Genomic DNA, 21,395 nt, shown 5'->3' with positions numbered 1-21,395 from the left:
AATGTGTTATGTACAACCACTGTAGTTCATGAAATACTCTGAACCTGTCTTTCTTTGTGTGTAAAATAAAATTATATTATTGATTAAAATTCTGCATTGAATTCAGTCATTGAAACACCCTGTGTAGCTATCTGTTGCAGCAACAGTGGCTGTCTGAAGGAGCATATTCTAATTTTAGCTATAAATGTCAAAATAAAAAGAACAACATAGATAGATAGATAGATAGATAGATAGATAGATAGATAGATAGATAGATAGATAGATAGATAGATAGATAGATAGATAGATAGATAGATAGATAGATATTCAAACTGACCACTAGATGGAACAATATAACCATCTCACCAGCACCGTTTATGTTTAAACAGTCAAGTATATCACAAAGTGTGCTATCCTCAATTTTATCCAACATTCCCATATAAGCAACTCCATTTAAATCACATAAAAAATCAACTTGTCCAGTTTAATATCACTATTCTCTTGTAGTTTGGCTTTTTTCAATGATTTATTCTTTTTCGTGGTGCTGCATTAATGTACTGTATATAAAATCTAATATGGATTTTTGTTTATTTTCCATCTATTTTTCACATTCATGCCCTCTCGTACATGTGCTCCCATGCTATTCTTTTGTTCTGTTGTTTTGGATTTGGCCAATTTTAACCTTGTTTCAGTAAGTACAAATCTGAGCACATCTAACAATGCACCATTCATGTGAAAACAACAGACCAAAAGGGAATATCGTAAGAAATATGCCAGTCTTTGGCAAATGAAGTTGGAAGTGTAAAGAAAAATGGCAAAAAAAAAAAAAACTAACATTTTTATTATAACATATTTTTTTCTTTTTAATCTTTGCTTTAATATGTGACTGTGAAAGAAAGCACAGTTAACACTGGATTAATTAATGTAAACCTCTAACAAATCTGAAATACAGTTTGTCATGTAAAGAATTTTATTGTACACTAGATTTGACTTCTGAAAACCACAATATCAACACTATTTCAATTGTTCGATGTGTAAAACAACCCTTTTACTATACATGAGATCATGTCAACAAGTAAATGTGTGGTTACTGTTGGTTAGACCTGACATAATCATGGTATCGAGGTTATTTCAGGAGAATCTATCTCTCCCTCATGCCATAATTTGCACCATTCTTTTGTGTGTTCAAAAATAATCTCTGTGTGTATTCAGTGTGTGTATGCATGAATTTATATCTGTATGGAAATTAGCTGCATGCATGACTGTAGAGCGTGTGTAGGTGGAACTGCTTGTGTAGGCCCATGAGTGCAAAGATTGTTCTGAGCTTTGACTGCGAGACAACTGAGATGCAGATCCAACGCAGCATAATGACAGTCAGCATCAAAGTCACAATTATTTAGTTTGTGTGTGTGTGTGTGTGTATGTGTATGTGTGTGTACATCTTTAATTCAAAGCCTCTTTTGTGTGGCTTCCAGTAGAATACCTTGATGAATAATTTATGACAGAAATCTCTTAAGATTTCAATTAGACATAGGATGTCAGCTATCTCTTGGTGAGGAGATGGAATCTTGCATATGGGCCCATATTTGCTTTAATTTCATGGTACTTCAATAGTTTGGACTGCTCCATGAAAACAAGGAATCACATATTGTATTAAGTTGATTTTATGGTTGCTCTCCTCCTGTATTGATTACTGTCCTAAAGAAGGGCTCATAAACTGGAGAGCAGTTTACTTGCTGACACCAAGGCTGATTTGATCACTGACTGCACCTCAGTTCATATATCTGCGTTTGCGTTGCCTCTATCTTTCTACACAAACACACAAACACAGAGACAATACTGAAACAGACAAGATAGGCTATTTAAAACTGTCCTTTCAAAAAATCCTAAATAAAATTAAACATTTATATTATTCATGTGTTTTTTTGGGGTTTTTTTTCTGCTGAAATTTTTTTTTTAATTTAATTATGTCAAAGACATCAAACAAGGATTTTTAGCATATTTTATCCAGTTTAATATAAGTGATAACATGTAGCACATAAAATGTTATCTTAAAGCGTTAAGTTAAGAAACTGGCGAACGTCCGTGGTTAAATACTTATTAAAGTTATAAAAACAAGAGGCAAAAAAAAAAAAAAAGCCTGTTGTGTCACCCATCAACCAGTTCTTATCATCATCATCATAGTCACACAACCTCATGTACAAGCCAGTTTTACACTGTTCACCTTTAAGTTTCATAAATGCATGCCTCCTTATATAACAGGAAAAACTGGGATTTATCATTAAAAACATTTTGGGACCCCATGCTGGACACGTAGGGCCCCTCTCCCCCTGACAGTGAGCCCTGCCAGCTGCAGCCATGTTGGAAAAAATCAGGCTCCTCCAGCAGCAGCAGCAGCGCTAACAGCTACCGTCAGTGGACACCTACAACCGGGCACGGCGCTGTTGTGGACAAAAACAGACAGGGTGAGGGATTCAAGTACCGAACCGGTCCAGATATCTGCGGGTATAATACTAAAATTCACACCGAGCGAGTGGATAAGGTGTGCGGTTTCGGAGAGAAGGTGCGGCCAGACTTCAGGGCTGTAGCGGGTGAGTATTGATCCTTCTTGGCTGAGAATTGTGTGGGAATAGACCACCGTTAGCTGGGCTAGCTTAGCATTAAAGGGGGTAACGCACACAGACAATGGGGTTAACGTCAATGCTACACGCGTGGGTGTGTTTTGAGGAGCTTGTGTCTGGATTTAGAGAAAATACAGTGGACTAATTGTTCTGAAATACTGGCAATTGTTATATCACGAAGTAATTTGTATTCATAACAGACAAACAGTGGTGCAGTGGCCGAAACCACTCCTCTGTGTTTCTCCGGTAGGTGCAAAGGTCTAAACCAAGCAGGATTTCTGTCAGCTAGAGCAACAACGCTCAGGCGAAACATCTGTTTTGTTGAGCAACGAGTTGCTCAGACTTGGATTCATTGTTGCAATGGATGGGGAATAAATAGGGGGGCAGTTCTTGCTTAACCAGGGGTTTCATGTGTTTTGGGGTTCTCACTGCCTTGTCAACCACAATAATGCGTATCCCTGTTGTATGTCACCTGAAATATATTCATTTTTAAAAAGCTTTGGAATAAAAAATATTAGCATGCTTACAGATTTTTTCCCCCCAGTAAAGGTGTACTGCACAGAAATTGATATTTCTATATATCATGGCAAGACTGGTGCCCAGCAGCTATGGGGCTGTGATTAATCAGTTTCCTTCCTTTGGTTCTTTTCAGGGGGTTTTAAGTCAAAGCTGCCTTGTCATGCCTTCCACAGATTTTAGTTTCCCTCCCTTTTGCCACTTGCATGTATGTGACTAGTACCCTTGATCACTTCTCTGTACCTGTCCCCTCTTAGTCAAAACGGAGTATCAGAGCATTATAGTGCTGTTAAATATTTTGATGTTGTGATTGAGTAAAGAACAAGGTCTGATGTGAAACCACTGGCTGTCAGCTTGACAGTATTCTTGAAGTATTTTACTGTTAAACAAAAGACTGTCAAGCATGACATCAGCTCATGTTTTTGTAAATTAACAAAAGATTTGATTAGATTTCGCTAATGTTGAGGATTCTACTTCTGGTGTCCTCTGTAGAAATGCTATTGTAAGTGAATTATTAAGGAATTTCACTTAATTTCACCTGTTTTTTTTTTTAATTCCCTGCCTATACATGAACACAAACACATTTCTATGTAGATATTAACAAACAGCATCTCCATCACGCCACCTGTCGCCATAGAGTCTATACCAGACACTTGTGTATTTTGCACACTATGACACAGAGAGAGCACACGTTCATCAGCTAATTGTGGGCATCGTAGAGTGATTGTTTTATGGCATTTTTTTTCTCCAGTTAAGGAGGTGTAGATGAGCTTGGAGGAGTTTTCTCCTTTTGCATTTAAAAAAAATAATAGACAATTATTTACCATACAAATATTTGCAATTAGTGATTTTGTTGTCTGTGTTACTTCTAACTATGATAAGCTAAGCCTATAATAATACACCCTTTGAACAATAATATCATAGACAAAGACAACTCTAACATGAATATAAATTCTACATTTTTCTTTTTAGGCTCTTTAAATGTCTGTGTGGGTTGGGTGAAAGTTTTTTTTTTTTCAAATCTCCAAAAATGTCAGCATTAGTTTTGTTGTATAAGTTTGGGATTGTAGTTTTTAGGGTGCATTTTTGCTGGTAATTCACATTACTTCTGAATCTTTTGCTGCATTTCTTTAAGTTCTGTCAGTGAAAGTGCCATCAGGTCTTGTCAAGTTTTTACGCCGTCCTTATTGAAAGCTATGTCAGTGACCAGTTCTTGAGATGGACCTGCATATTATTACCCTCATGGCAAAAATGCCTAAGTCATATTTTGGCTAAATTGTTATATCTGTCTAACTGTACTTTCCCATTATTGCTGGTGGACTGTGCATCATTGCCTATAAAACCTTAAAATGTGACTTAGGCAATTATTTTATAAGGCTAACGATATGCAACTTTTGGGTGGTGTTGGTTGATGTGAAGAGGATTTTTCAGATCAGTAGCATTAGTATTTCTGACAGTCATCTTTCTGCTGTAAATCCTTCAGATCCTATCCCTTGTAATTTGGCTTAATGCAGAACGCTCCCATACCAGCGCTGTGCCATTCGGCTTTGAAATTAAGTCCACAATATTAATGTCAGCAAATGATTACTTGAATGCAGTTGTGCTGATGCAAGTGAGGCACCTTGAAGTGCACACAGGTTGGCAACAAAACTATTCTTATGTGCTGCAGAAGACGAACACACAGAGATGATGTAACTGGAAATGTGCCTATCTGCTGCTTGATTAAATAACATAAGCCAAGTATGACATGTATGCTTCGTTTAACTCAACTTTATAGAGTTAAATAAAGATGATTATGACAAATAATTGTGATCATTTCAAATAACTGAGATCAGACAGTTTATTGCTAATAACTGTAACAGCCCTACTTGTTGCTGCTGGAGTGGAGTGATCTACAAGCTCAGCTGATGAGGAGGACGGATCTCAGGCTAGCTAGTCTGACTCAGAGATCCAGAAACATTTGCTGTAACAAAGCACACCTCTTATGAAAATAAATACTTCTAAAACACGTTTACAAATGATTATTGTCCAAAGGGAGGTAGCTGACACGTTTGACCTCATACTGTGAAACTCTTACTGTAAGAGATAAAAAAAAGAAAAACTGAAACACTTGTTGATGTGTTTAATTATTTAAGTTTGAGCACATATAAATCTAATAGTTAAATAACACATTTTAATCCAATCATTTGATTTGATTTTTTTAAGGTGAGACACAGCAGGCAAAAGTTTTTTTATGACCTGGTCAATTATGAGATTTTTTTTTCTTTTCCTTTTTTTTTATTAAAATGTCTTCTTTCAGGCTAGTGTGAAAAAAGTGTCACAAATAAACATTTTAGGTGTTTATTTCATGAAACTTTGTCTACATGAGCACCCAAATCTGTTCAAAATAAGCCTGAAGTTTGTTATTGAAATATCCGCGAGTTCAAGCTGTCAATCAAAACAGGAGCCTGCAGTAGTGTCTCATAGCTCATGTTGCACATTGTAATGACTTGTTGCAATTGAGCAGGAACAAGAATCAGAGTGGAGATCAATGAATAAAATCATGGTTTTATATCATTTTGCTTCTGAAGTGAAGTCTGGAGGAGATCATTATAAAATGACTGTAGACATCCTCCCTCCACTCCCCATCCCTTTTCAGGATGCAGCAAGACATGATGTCGCCTTTGACATTAATGTGCAGATTCTCATGGCCCATGAATCAGGATTGGGGTGTGCTGTCCTCAAAAAAAAATGGGAAAAGTTTTGGGAATCCCTTCACTATCCCATAAAACCTACCAGAAACACACAACAGTATGAGGACATAAATCTCTCCTTCTTGGCAGCGTTGATGTGTAATAGATGTCCTGCATAGTTGTTTTTATTAATCTCACTGGATCTGATGTCTGCAAATAGTATTTTACAAGAAAACTGTGTCAAATTTTACTATCCAAATTTTTAAAGGCAGTTTTCTCAAAATGTGTTTTTTTCCCCAAGTGGCAAAAAATTGCAGTTCACCCCTCATCCACTAGGGGCTGGTTCCAAAACAGATTCAGTCCCCATAGACTTCCATGTTAAAAAGGCCAAATTCAGCAGAAATAAACATGTTTAAAGCCTGGTACAAAAAACATTTTAGCATTAATAGGTTAAGTCTGTGAGGGGAATGAACTTTTTCTAACTCATCTGTTTGGTTGTTATTTAATCTTGAATTTCGGCATAATTAGAGGCGTGTCCTTTTGACTGACAGGTATTCTATATCAGTGGAAAGAAGGGAGAGTGCAGCACAACCGCGGTTTTTAGCTGGCTAACAGCTCGCTTTAACTTTAGCCCGCCTACCCTCAATAGCTGGTTAGCTACAGTTGCTTGGGGTTGGCTCGGTTAGCTCTTAGCTACAGGCAGCTCAGAGTTTGATGGGTTTCAATTATCCACCCCACCTTCACAGTCCCCCTCTCAGCTCCACCTTTTTTCCCCATTTTTGGATTTTCCAGGACTAACGACACACGTGACGCTACCAAGATGGCGACAGCGGAATGCCCAACGAGCTTCCCTTTTGCTCTTCAGAAACCTACGGGTGACATCACGGAGGCTCCGTCCATCTTTTATATACAATCTATGGTTTTTTTCTCCTGCTCTGGGTCAAAAATCTCCATTTCAACAGAACTTTTAGACACCAAACTTTCCAGTTCTGCTTCTGTCTGTAATTATAAAGTTTTTACAGAAGAGGTTTTGATATGTCATTTCCAGCCTGATTTATAAAACATTGTATCCCAACAACATAGCAAAAATTGAGTTTTTTATGTTTACTTACAGTATTTTCTTAATTGTGAAGTGATAAATTGAGATGTCCAAAATCCCCACAGTAAAAACTTTTTACTAATATATAAACAAAATGCAAGAACTTTGAACTTGGATTAATCCAGTGTTAAGATTTTTTTCTAGAAATGTATGCAAACTAGCGCTTTTTTGGCACTATAATACCTAGTTTGCATATTTTAACATTAAATTTTGGAAAACTTGCAATACAGAAAGTAGTAGTCTTAATCTGAGGAATTAACCAGGTTTCATGATGATACCAGTTAGATATAAATTTGACCCCATTCACCTGTAGTGTCTTGCCTTAAAGAAGTTATTAGATTTTGTACAAGCTGGCAACCTTTAAATGAGCTGAACTGGTGAGAAAGAAGAGTATTGGATGATGAATGGTAGAAGATTATGAAAGCAATGCAATATGAGCAGAAACTCTAAGACATAAGTTCGTAAATGTAAAAATTTGATTAAGTATGTTAATGTTAGGCCTGTCGCGATAAGCAATAAGTCAATTAATTGAACAATAAGAAAATAAGAGCACGATAAGTTTGCCGGCCGCGATAATTTTTATTAGTCCCCCCTTTACCATAGACTGTGTATGACAATAGGTTTCACTATGGAGTATTTCGACTAAACGCTCTGGTTTCTTGCGGAGTGATCTCTCTGGTGTCATACTTGACAGCAGCATGTTGCAGCACGAGCCGGTAAGCCGCATTTGTTTTGCAGGGCTGCCAACACGCAATGGCCGTGAGACTTGCGCATTTAAGTGGCTTCTCACGCTCTTGCGCTAAACCTCCGATTCTCATGCTGAAATATGTAAATAAGTCGAATGGAGAAATAATAGATGCAAGCACCTCCTCTTTTATCATTTCGCTGCTCCCCACATGTAAGCAGAACACACACATTCTAGCTTACGACGTCAGTACAAAGCCCCCACTTCCTGGTCTACCGTAATAACCCCTGTAATCCGCAGGCACATTACGCAAATAGAGTCAGCCTATATACTAGCGTATTTGACTAAATACACATTAAGAGCAATGCCGGCTAATCGAGAGGTTTGGGAGGATTCCCAGTGGGCCGCATTACTTTTGGGCCGGCGTCCCGGCGTATGTGAAAAGGCGCTTTTATTTATTTAGTTTATTGATCTTTGAAAATGTGTACTTGCATTATTATGGCATATGTCATTATTAGTTATATTAGTTGAGAATGGTCTCAAAATGACACATTAGCGCTTTGCGCAATATTATCGTTTATCCCGATAATTTCTGAGAAAATTTATCGTACAGCTAAATTTGTTATCGTGACAGGCCTAGTTAATGTACAGTTTCAGATGAATGTTATCCAGGCTCAAATCTCTTATTGATTTACTCCTGCTGCTAACAATGAAAATAATAAAGTTAAACGACTTTAAAGTTAAATTTGTAAAAGCTTATTCAAATGATTGGTCCAAACATTATATACTCTGCGAGAAGTGAGAACTTTTTTCTTGTCCTTGAAGCCACGAGAACAAAATAATGACTTTGTACTCTCACGGACGTAAATGGAGACAGTTCTCGACACACCAGCCAAGCAGAACTTTATTCTCGTGGGGCTTCGAAAAGTATTGTGTGTTTGATGTGGGCATTGTTAACACGGAAAAGAATGAAGTGGAAAGCTGTGGCTTTCGCATTTCCCGTGATGAGTGGTTGAACAGATATTTCTAATAAACACCTGATTGAGGTCGTGTGAAAGTACGTAAATGTAAACAACACGTGGGATTTAAAGACATGGAGACCTCAGCATGCACAACCTCGCCCTGCCATGGATGAAGTTTCTCCTTAAACATGAAATAAGCCGGTTAGCTGCTAATTGCACATAACAACATAGCCATCCCCCCTGCAGCTTCACAGACAAAGCTTCCCATGGAGTATGAAATGACTGGGCCAATGCAAACATTTTTTCTAGTTCTTGCGACCTCGAGAGCAAGAATAAAGTTCTCGTTTCTCTCGGAGTTTGTAACAAGCTTTAAACCTACAGGATTGGGCCAAGGCACCAATGTTTAAAGAGCCTAAAAACACCCCTGCTAAGATGGGACACAGCAGAAGTGCTGAGATGGCTCAGAAATTCAAGAGGAAAGGGAGGAACCAGCTGTTTGGAGGTAAAACTCAGCCCCAGGTGTGTCTTCTGAAACAAATGGGCGGGTGTTTCCCTCTCCTATAAGGTGACAGCATACAGTGCAACTAGGAAGTGGAGAGACAGGAGAGGAACCCTAACGGACATTTGTGATCGAGCAGAGGTTTGATCCTCTGTGTACCAAGTATAGACATGCAGTTCTTGGATTTTCTAGGCTGTGCTACTGGAGGTATGTAGGTATACAGTCATACTTATTGCTCTGTTTGTCTGATAAGCCAGTGTTTAGGTGCTTAGGGTTAGATATATAGGTAGAGAGGATCTGGCAGGCTGAGGGCTGGAAAGGAATTTGTGCTGCTCACCGCTGTGCAAGCACTTGCATGTGAAAACCTCAGACAGGTAAAGAGTGTAGCACAAACAAAGACGTGTAAACGTGTAATACTTGGACAGCTTGTTTTGTTTTCCTTTGATTAACCTGGTTGGTTGTTGCTGACAACAGATTTAGAAAAAAATGTAAAGTGGCACAAATGGGTTTGTATATCTTTCCCTTCATGTTCTTTGCATCCTGGTTGCCAGGCTTGCCTCCCATGAAACATGGCATGACTGTGTTGTCCTATCAGTATTTTTTTTTTTTTTTCATTTGAAGGATTATTAATTCCTACTTACCTAAAAAGGGCTATAAAAGCCACTACTTCCTTGATACACAGTGATCCTTAAAGCTCTTCATTGTTTTTGATACTTTTGACAATAAAGCTATTAAAAGCAATTTAACAACATCCTCAATAACGAGTCATGTTAACTGAAGGTAGGCTGTTTTTAGTTGATCACAGTTAACCTTTAATGTTTTTGTGTCATGAGGTTGTCTTCTTATTTAATGTAGCACTGATGGGTTTTTTTTTGTTATTTACTCTGCAGAAAGAGTAGATGGTAGATGATTTTGGACAGTCGTGTTTGGTCATGTTTGTTGTCCGAAAAGAAAATGAAAAAAAAAAACTTCTGGCAGTTGACATTTTAAAGAACTAAATATGTTAAACAGCAAAACTATGACCATGTTTTTTTTTGTTGTTGTTGTTTTTTGTCGATATCCAGCTGGAAAGAAAAGACAGACCTGTGGAAACGAATTAATTGCATGTTTGTTTTTGTAGTAGTTGGAAATAAAATCGCACACATCCTCAAATTGTAATGAGGAGACAACAGCATTCCATATAATCTCACTTAAATTGTGTTGTTTCATGTCACGTTACTTCGTTGTAATTCCAGTAGAGTTTTTCCTCCAACACCCTCCCGGGCCATGTTTTCAGCTATTACATTAATAGCTATAAATAACATACCTGACAGTTTCTTGTGTCATATTCTGCAGAGTTTAAAAACCAGTCTCTCAAACAGTGAGAAGACAATGATGGACACAGCTCACTAATAAAGTTGGATTTCTGGATCTGTGCTTGTCATATTTTGATCAGTAGACCAGGTGAAAGTGACACAAGAGGCAAGCACTCCTCTTCCCCCGTTCCTGGCCCTTATTTGCATCAATAGCTCACTGTTTTGCTTAGGGTATTCCATGTGGTCAGCACTCTGTCAGGTTTTAGAATAGTAAAATGTCTAAAACATCCCAATGTAATATAGCTTTGCTGTATAAGTTCACACAACGATGTTGGATCTTGTAAGCCAGTTTATATAGAATATTTGATTCTTTCTCTATACCTGTACAACAAATGTCTTCTCTATTCCCTTGCACACCGTCTATTTAGACAAATAATGTTAAAAGTGGTGAAGTCCTATCTTTTCTTTACATTGGCTTATAGTGGGAATGATTTGTAAAGTCCAACATGATATTTCAGAAATTATTAAAGGGTAAACCGTAATTTGCTATGAGAAAATGGTGGGACACAATTTAAAAGAGAAATAAAAATATAATGCAGTGATTTGTAAATCAGTCCTTTACTAATTGGAATCTTATAAGAAAAACTTATGAAATCTTACATTGTTTTACATTTCATCTATTTATATAGAATTACCCCAGTTATTTCATATTCATCGTGAAACTTTATCAGTGGCAGGGCAGGGTTGTGCACGCGGCGGTGACGTGTCTTTAAATGCCAAATGTGACGTATACATTTTCATACTTTCTCAGCACCTCAGTTAGCTGTTCATTAAGTGTAATAGAGAGACCAGTTCTCCCTCACAGTTTTCACAGGAAACCACTGATATATTCATTTCTGAGTAAATTTATTTATCCAGAAATAAATTTCTGAATAAATGCATATATATATATATATATATATATAATCTTTTTGCTATATGAATGAAGATGACTAAAACATTCCTACAATAAGTTTTCTATATTTGTTACTTACTGTGGCAGCTACCTCATTCAAGCTGCAACAGTGGTGACTGCGCACCTCTCTGGTGTTGTCTTGCCTATCTACCCTGTTGTACACCATTCTGATAAGCTGATCGGTACAGAGAAGAGCTGCAAAATGCTGTTGTTGTTTCCTTGATGAGAGCTGAGTTGTGCAATGCCCTTAGCATTGAGTCAACTGGCGTAGCCTTTGTGGTTTACAGCCAAAAGCAATAGTGTTTTTTTTTTTACTCTTTGAGGGGGAGAGAGAATGAAAAAGGCTGAGAGGGGGAATGTGATAGAGTAGGAGGGAAAAGCTCAGAGGAGAGATCATACAAGTGAAAGGCAGTTGTAGTGACAGATGTTTCATTGCTGCTTTAAGTTCTACTTTTTTGCATTATTTGAAAACTGAAAGGTTAAAGTCAGGGTATTTCTGGTGACATTAAGGAAATATACCTCAATCTGAAAAAGTCTCATGGAAAAAATATGCATGTGTGAGCATGTTATTGTTCATTGTTTTATTCATTTGAACATATAGTGAATACTTTATTGTAGGAGAAGATTTTTAAGGGCAGTTGTGAATTAAAATATTATTCATAGAAAACATCAGGAAACATTTCTATACTTAATCTGTTGGCTTTCTTTCTCCGAATGTGCTGCCAGAATTGCTCCATGTATTAATACAGTTTATCACTAGACTCAGATTGAATAAAAATAAACAGTAACGACAGGATTGAAGTCATGCTGCTTTTGTTAATAGTTACTTGAACCCCCCTTTTTTGGACACAATAGTGCCAGGAACAAATTGGATTATGTGATTATAGCAAATTATGTGAGGTGGCAAAACACACACTGAGAACCCTGTCAAAGTGGGTTAAGTGTTGCATAAAGGAACACGTTTAAATTTTAACAATGTCCATGAAAAATAATTTTATGCCATGTACTGTGTTAAAAGAAAAAGATTAAAAATTGATAATAATTAGTATTTCAGAGGATGTTTCACTATTAAACAGCTCCAGCTGTGAGGACTATTTCAGTTTCCTTTTTTGGAATTAACAACCTGGTTTGTCAATGGAAAATAACATTTTTGCTGTGAAAATATCGATCAGTAAAATATTAAGACTTTTTATGAAATTTGCCTCCGTTGTGTTATCTTTGTTATTTTGTTGCGTTTTTGTAAAAGACTTGGTGAAATCCCAAGAAACTCTTTTAGAAAACAGTTTCCCACCAGCAGGTGAGCATTTTTTTTCAGGACTTAAAAGCAGCAGAAAAGATGACTATGCAAACATCTCTTCCAACTATGAACTACTACGTTGCAGTACAAATCATGTTAGTTTTTATTCAAACAAAAAAAAAAAAACCTGTCAAAGTCTGTAAGGAATTAAGGCTTTTTGATCCAATACGTATTATAAGACAAAGCCTTGGCATCCTTATTAGCACAACAGTCCAGCTTCATGGCTGTTGCTTAGTAACAGGCACAGGACATTTTATCATGTTGCTCATTTTGGTGTCATTTCTGCAAGAGAACATAGCAAAGCGTGATAGAAGAGTGGTGAGAGGAGGGTGCCTGAGGTCATGAGACAGAACTATCAGCCGGGGTAAAGTTATTGCAGCATGACAGAGCAGATACGTTCTGCTAAGTCATGATTCTCTCCTTGCTCCAGCTGTCCGGGATGCAGCACATATTATATCCTCCTGATTCATTAGAGGTGCTGCATTACCGGATTGGACAACAGTGAGTGACATGTTAATAAGTGGATGTGCTTAGTGAGATTAGAAATTGACTCTTGTCAGTAAAGAAGGTAATCGATATGATTGGATAGTTAGACTTTCAAAGTGATCAAAGTCCTCTTTGATGTGCTTGTTAGCGGTTGTGCTGGTTGTCATTTGGTAAATAGGTACTTCTTTAATTTTGTCTCCCTCTATGCCCTTTTCTTAGAATCTGTTTTTCTTTCATTGGCTTTCCATTTTGTTCTTTGTGTTGTTGACGGAAAACAAGAAGCTTAGAAATTTAAACTGGGAAATGTGGGCAAACAAACAGCTGCTAAACACACTTGCAAAGAAAGTCAGAAGGAGACATAATATCTTATCTCTTTAATGGATGCAGGACAAAATGATGAGATATTTAAAATAAATCTTTAAATGTGCTACATTTCTTGTATTATCGAGGTTCAGGAACCACAATTCTTGTAGCATTACAATGTGGCTGAACTCTGTTGTGTCATGGTTACTTGGTAAGTCACTGAATTTCACTCACAAATTTATGGTAGTAAAAGTTTTTTTTTTCTTGTCTTTTCTGTTTTAGATATTTCCAGAATATCTTACTACGCCGGTGAGTATAAATATTAACACTTGTTTTTATTTAAAATGACATATATTATTGAGTTCTCCACTTGTCAGTCAGGGAAATTGTAAAAACATACAAAAAGAAAACAAACAAAAAAAGATTTCTTGTTAGATGTAGTGAAACATTACGTATATGTGTTTGTGTGCATGGTGCACAGTAAATGAATTTTACTGTTAGACTTGTGTTGCCTGCCCTTCACTCAAATGAATATAACTTGGTGTGGTTTTTCTTTTGGACTTCTCTTTTGTTTTGTTTTTTGGCCATATTTTGGTATACGTTGCGACATTCTGTTGAGATTTTATGTAATTATTACAATCAAAATGACAGTACATTTAAAATTTTTCATTAATTTACCTAAAGTTTTAATCATGTGTTATTTAGCTTAAAAAACTAAATTATTGTTTGGTTTGCCTTAGTCTGACAGACCTGCATTCGTGGTGTTGTGAAGTGGATCGAAGTAGAGCTGAATAATTTTAAAGGTATAGATAAGGCATTTTAGCTCCAGTCTTCCTTCTTGGTTGTTGCTAGGTAACACTTGATCCTACAGCACATCTTCCATCAAGATGTTTGGAGCTTAGAACCGCTACCTAAAAAGGATCCAAAAAGTACACATACATTAAAAAACTGCTTGCAGGCCACTGCTGCATAATACTGCATTGACCTTATCAGATGATGCTCTCTCTGAGTGCTCTTGATATAGGAGGTGTTCCAAAGTGCTTGACGGTGATGTTGCCTCATCCACCCACTCAAACATACACTCTCACACTGATGACAATGAAGCAGCAATGCGGGGCAGTGAAGAACCCTCCACTGAACTAAAACCGCCCAGTGGAAGGCACACAATTTATGTCTTGCAGCATTTTGATAAAACTCATAGTTTTAGCCGATAATCTGCTGTCATGACTTGCAAACGGGAGGCTGCATTATATCTATTCTCCACTTAAACTTAAAGACCAGTATTGTTTTATTTTTACCTGTTGTTCCCTTTTTATTAACTTGTACTGATCCACTAAACTTTAAACTGGGTGTTTCTATAAAAAAGCCAACATGCATATCCCTCAGCTTTACTGTACTGTATGTCTGCTTCATATTGGGAAAGTAATGGTACATAGATAAATGGAAGTGTGTGTGTATAGGTGTGAAGCTTTACTTTTCTACTTGCTGCCAAGCTCTCATGGGCGTGCATGCATAATGCATGATACATTTTCTTTCCCCCGAAAATGAATAGCTGCTTTTGACTTTCATTCCTCTGACTATGGATGAGATATCAGTTTGTGACAGACTGGTTTTCATTTCTACTACAGGGTGCTCTTTGAAAGGTACATAGTGTAGAGTCGAATGGGAGAATAACTTAAAACTTGGTCAGTGTGGGTGCAACTGCATTTCTTTTGATGAAGCAAAACCCTTTGAAAATATTTCTGTGATACTAAATGAACTTAAAACAATTCATTTTCACACTGAGGTATTTCACAGTGTAGAGGTTCAGCTCATGATTCTTTTGATAAGTGTGTCAACATTTATAATCAAAACTTAATTGTCTCCCAAACTACACTGATAGCCCAGATAAATGGGTTTGCAAATCAATGTGTAAATAAGCAGACACAGAGCCACCAGACTATTTAATCTTGACATTTTTGTGATTATGTTGGTGTTGTTTGCACATAGTTTTAGGTTAAATCTAATTATAATCTAGTTAGTTTACTTCCTGAAATTCTATAAAAGACACAATCACTTGTCCATATGGCAACCATTTATCTCTGTGTTACAGCAGTGTTTGCTTTGCTTCATTCACACACCGACTGTTCATGATCCAGTATCTGTGTTTATGTTTTGCATGTGTGCAAATCTAATTTTAACTTCTTCTGCAAACCAAAGACACCATTCACTGGTGTGATCTTTGGAGCAGGTTGGAAACCACTGATTTAGAGAAGTTCTTTGGAAGTTTTCGGTTCACTTGCTTGTTGACAATGAATGATTTAAGCCCCTCTATGTGGATACATTACTCAGCTGCATCTAACTTCCCAAACAACTGCTTCATAATCACAATACCTATTAATTACAGCTGTGATTAATATGTAATAAATTACCCTTAACCACAGTTACATGATTTAAAATGTTAACCTTCTGACAATTTTAATTATTATGTTGATAGTTTCAAAATTGGTTGTTGGTGCTAATTAATGGCACAAACATTTACATTAAATGTATTTATTATAGAAGCTTTCATATAAAATAAGTTGCAGAATATTTTGACATCTAATCAAGAGTGTTTGATTAGTGTAATTGTTGTTTCCTCTCTAATTTCACAGTTATAATCTTCTCATGCTCTGTCACATCAGAAGGATCGTATAAGTGCTTGTTTATTATTAACGAGGAGTGTGGTTCTCTTTAGCATAGTGTCCAATCAGCTTGCCTACTTTCCACTGCATTAGATCTCAATTACAGCATTTCTGCCCCCCCTTCTCTCCTTCTCTGCCCTACACACACATGCTCACACACACACACACACACCATCTTTACCCTCCCTTGATGGTTCTGCATGTAAGTGATCAGAGCAGCTTTTTCACAGCAGAGGAGAAACATTTGCCCACTCTCACTTTCTGCTGACACTCCAACATGCATGCACTATATTTTACTTCTATTTTTCTCTCACACTTACACACAGTTACTTCCATCCATGCTAACATGCACACATCCTCTTATACCAGCTCTCTCAGGCTTACGCACATACTTTCACCCTCTACAAGCTCTTGGGTGCACTCCTTAGACTGTTTAAGGATTTCTCTAGATAAGCACCGTGTTTGTGTTTTGCTGCTACGTGTGTGAGCGATTGGAAAAAATAGTTTGGATCTTGCTTCTCTTGCGATGCTACAGAAGAACGCCTTCAGAAGCTAGACTATATGACATACGGCTGACTGACTTTAAATATGGAATTACTGCATCAAACTCACTACTACAATCTCATCATTTTCTTCGTCTGACTCCTATACAGTGCGGATTTGCATCACAGCTTTTTGTTCCTGCCTTTTCTTTTCTTAACTTCTTCAGGTCTCTGTCACCTCACATCTCTCTCCAACATCAGTTACCTGTTTTGGCCCGGTTACCTCCTGCAGGCATTGAGCATTGTGAGAAAGCTTTGGAGGATGTGAGGCTCAGCTTCTCCCTAGGGTTTCTCAGCTTTCTTTCTTTATTCAGCTTCCTTTACTGCCTCTTTTTTCATTCTTGTCTTTCTTTTTCTTTTTTTACAGTATATATTTACTTTCTTTTTTTATTTTTGTTCTTTTCCAGCTCATCTTGAATCTTATTCCCTTTTTTTCTTCCTTTCCCTGCATCTTGTCCTCATCTTTCCTCTTCATTTTCCCTCCTGCATTGGTTTGCTCTCATCCTCCGCTCCCTCACTATGCTCCAGTTCTCTGCACCCCTCGCTGCCCTACATTTTTGTTTCTGTTTCCATTGATGCTCATTTCTCTTCTCTTCTTTCTGTGATTTGTTTTGCCATTCCCTTTGAACATTTTTTTGGATTTACAGAACAAAACTACTACATTTTTTTAGAGAGTTGTGCATTTATCTAATTGTACGGAGTCTACTTTTCCCGCAAAGGCTGTCAGTGTCATTTTTATAACCTGGATACTTGACACACAGCGCCAAGCCGAGTGATTTTAAGATTTATGGCTGTACGGATGAGACTGTCTTTATGTTTCATGTTAACGACTGATAAATTGGATTATTAAGTCTGCACTGATGATGGGAATATGATATTTTGAGAGGATTTATTGGGCCACAAGATGACCTAATGGGAAGGACATCATCCATTACCTACAGGAGCCAAGCTGCAGTGTCTGATTTTAAAGCTTTTATCCTACTGTAACATCATTCAGGAAATTATTGAATTATCTCCATCCTCTGAGACTCTTACTTCCGGGGTTGAAGAAGCTAAAGAAAGAGCTTCCTGACAGGAGGTCATTACATATCACATAGTACAACAGTGAAGGTATTTTGCTGGGTCAGAGGTCATGACATGAATTGGATTGATGGATAATATAAACCCCAACCACAAGTTGTGTTTTTTTTTTTTTGTTTTTTTTTCCCTAGGTAGTTTACATTCAAATTGAATTAATCAAATTTGTTTAGTAAGCAGGTTATCACATTTTAGTCCTGTATATCAGTTGAACTTGCTCTCTTTGATAGATGTCTAAGCCACAGACTGGTGTTTCCTGCACCCTCCCCACTGACAGATTTTAGAGAACTGTTTAGCATCCAGTTTCCTTTTATTGGGACGTTCACTTTAATGAAGTTAGCCTAAAACTCTGGGACTCTGGTTTTAACAGATTTTTTTCTTTTTGGTCAATTGATACACAGCAGGTGTCGATGTCCAGCATTTTTAAGGACATTTTTGGTCATTTCTTAATTAGCTTTTTCCCAGTTTTATCTACCAGGACCCATTTTTCTTATGTAGTTGCAAAAAGCCATAGTAGGAATTAGTCCTTATCTTTGGATCTATGCTATATTCTGGGCCCAGCAGTTTTGTCTGGGCCCTGTGGCCCAACCTGAAACTGCTGCTCCTGCAGAAAGAATGGAGAACAGCGGCTGCATCCCTCTCTGCTGGAGCAAGGCGGCCTGCATCTATGCGCAGCACCCCTTATCAAGTATGTAAGAAAGCGTCTGTGAATAGTAAAAAGCAGTTAACTGTTTATTTCATGTCTGCTTTACTAATGACAATTACAAAGCCCTTGTCTTTCAGCTGTCACCATTATCCACAATGCTTGTGCAAAAGCAAAATTGTATATTTCATCTGGCAAACTATCTATTGTTACATCATTACAGTCTACTACAAGACACATTTTATTCTTTGTATTTGCCTGCTGTCAGTATTTATTGTGGTGAATGACTATAAATGTAATAAGGAAGTGTACAAATTAATAATAACTAACCACAATATTTGCACAAATTTATTGATATAAGCATACAGTTTATGTAAACTCCTCACACACATAATTAGTATAGGCCCTTTATTCCTGTATATATCTAGTGTTATAAGTGCACACTTCTCTTTTGCTGCAAATGATGTGCATCCTTGGCTGAGGATGGAGCAGGATAAGTAGTGTGAGAGGGGGAGGGCAGAGGGAATTGTTTGAGGTTGAGAGAAAGATGAGAGGCAGGAAGGAAGAGAACTTGCTCAATAGGACAAGAGGATCAAATGGAACTGGTAAAAAGTCTGTAAAAATGAGAAGAAGGAGACAAGGAGTTTAGGAAAGGATTAAAAAAAAGTTACAGATGAAAAATGAAAGGATGAAGACTGCAAGATGCAGGGATTTTGGTTGATGAGGACTCCAACAGATGGGAAAGGGGGAGCGATGGGAATTAATATGTGAGGAGAAGAGATAGAAGGGAATGGTTAAAAGATGGAGGGCTCAGCTCCCCCCGGACTGGGCTAACGCCAGTAACCCAGATACCCGTAAAGACAAGAAGATAAACCATCCTTCTGCTTCTGCTGCTATGGGGCAGAGCTCAACCCCAGTCTGCTGCAGTTTAACAGGCTGAATGTTGGTTACTGAACCCCTGTTGAAAGAGGAACCGGTGGGTCTGCAGCTGCCTGCTTCCATCTCTGCTGCTGGCTGCATGACCTACTTGATTTCAGTTTTTGTGAGTGTGTTGGGGCATTTGTGTGCACATTTAGTTCTGTCTGTTTTGATATTGTAAGTAATGCACAATATAACTATATATTGTTCAATTCATGATGCATTTATCCCCTAGAGGTAACTTGCAGAGTCTGAACTGTGTGTTTGTCATTATTTTCATCAGCAGCAAGCATCTCAGTTGTCAAGACTTTCTGATCCTCAACAGAAACAAAGACCAGGAAAGAGTGCATATGTCCATGCTTTATATTCAGACTAGAAAGGACCCTCTTTTAAAAACAAACAGGCTGATAGTTAACACAACATTAAAATTTTTAAGCTTTCAATGATTTATCAGAAGTATTTTCCTTCCTAAAGTACATTATATAAAGTGCATTACATTCTACCAGGTATGAACACAACCTGTTGTGATTACTCATAATGAGGCAAATGTAGTTTTGGTACATTTCCTAAAGGTGTGATGTAACAGTATTTGGAAGTATAAAGTGGCTGTATGGATGTATGAGAATATTGACATTCCTGGCTCTCAATAGGATTTAGTAAAGCTGAGTGTAGTACTTGGATTATGATTATATATATATGTGATTTCTGCTTTACTCTTGCATTTGTGTGTGCAATGAAATACATGTTTACTGTAGTTGGTGATTCTGTTGCTGACATTGCTCTTATAACCAAAAACAATACTTAAAAAATATTGAACAAAAACAACACAGCAATAAGCATTTGGAACAGGTTGCATGAAGATAAGTTTGTGAATAATGTTAAATGGAAAAATATTAAAGGAAACATTGCCTGGGGGGTTTCTCTTTGCATAGAAAATCACATTGAAAACACAATTCAGTTCAAGAACCCCCAAGCATATTAGAAGCAGTGTCAGCAACTACATTGCACCTGTACCTTTTTAAATGCATGGTGGATCTTCAATGTGGCTTTTAAATCAGTTAAACTAAATACAAAGTGCACAAAAAATAGTTCCGTGAACCTGGAAATTTGAAGGAGTGTTATCAAAAAACATTAAAGACACAGCAAATCTTCATAAGTCTTTTAGTGAAGCTTGAAATTTTAGTAGCCATTAAAGTGAAAATTATTCTTAATGCCATGTTCTGCAAAACCTTCCCACTATAACCTTACCATCATATCTATTACTTGCAATTTTTGGTTTTATCAGACAGTCACTAGCAGACTGATGATGTTGTTGTTATTGATAATATAGTAGTTATTTTAATTGACTTGAATTTGATTGAATCATATATTAATTATAGATTACTATAGACTGTAACAAACCACTTCTTAATTCATAATTTCTATACCCTAGCCATATTAGTATCAGTCAAATTAGATTATCACAGTAACAATGCAAGAGGGGCATTTGTAATCTGATCTGCACTAATCCTTTGTACTAAAGCATTGAGGGTCTGTCAGGTCTGACTGTTGTTCATTGACCTCTTTGCAATGCGTTGCACAGCTACACTATAAGCTCTTTATACTTAGCAGTGCATGTAATAACATGAACCAAAAAACAAAAGGCAACATTTACTCTTTTTCCTTTGTTAATTTTAGAAAATGAGTTTATTTCTTTTGTTTCAGAGACTTTGACAAGACTGAGGTCAGTACAGCAGAAACTTTTCCAAGCATCTAGAAATCGAACCACAAAAGCACTCGTACATAGTGATGATTAAGCATATTCATCACAGATGGAAATACAGGGTGTGCAGAATTATTAGGCAAGTTGTATTTTTGAGGATTAATATTATAATAGAACAATTACTATGTTCGCAATGAACACAAAAGACTCATAAATATCAAAGCTGAATATTTTTGGAAGTTGGAGTGGGACTTTTTTAGTTTTAGTATCTTAGGAGGATATTTCTGTGTGTGCAGGTGACTATTACTGTGCATAATTATTAGGCAACTTAACAAAAATATATATATACCCATTTCACTTATTTATTTTCACCAGGGAAACCAATATAACAACTCAAAATTTACAAATATACATTTCTGGCATTCAAAAACAAATCAGTGACCAATATAACCACCTTTCTTTGCGAGGACACTCAAAAGTC

The 21,395-nt window shown here is 37.1% G+C and overlaps 1 protein-coding gene across 10 annotated transcripts in view; it reads left to right on the top strand.

Annotated features, from left to right (window-relative positions):
- The first annotated feature begins 2,334 nt into the window (after nucleotides 1–2,334).
- Nucleotides 2,335–21,395, top strand: part of LOC121641085 (focal adhesion kinase 1-like) — a 62,177-nt gene continuing 43,116 nt past the window's right edge. For 8 of the 10 annotated variants that reach the window (XM_041986988.1, XM_041986984.1, XM_041986982.1 and 5 more), the window contains exons 1-2: nucleotides 9,189–9,240; nucleotides 13,652–13,678. In XM_041986988.1, the coding sequence (XP_041842922.1) occupies nucleotides 9,204–9,240; nucleotides 13,652–13,678 (64 nt within the window). In that variant the 5' untranslated portion in view covers nucleotides 9,189–9,203. Of the gene's footprint in view, nucleotides 2,571–9,188; nucleotides 9,241–13,651; nucleotides 13,679–21,395 lie in introns of those variants that run through there. The other 2 variants (XM_041986985.1, XM_041986986.1) reach the window with 2 other exon arrangements.

Source organism: Melanotaenia boesemani, chromosome 6 (assembly GCF_017639745.1).
Source record: "Melanotaenia boesemani isolate fMelBoe1 chromosome 6, fMelBoe1.pri, whole genome shotgun sequence".
NCBI classification, from domain to species: domain Eukaryota; kingdom Metazoa; phylum Chordata; class Actinopteri; order Atheriniformes; family Melanotaeniidae; genus Melanotaenia; species Melanotaenia boesemani.
This window is presented reverse-complemented; position numbering and strand designations above follow the sequence as displayed.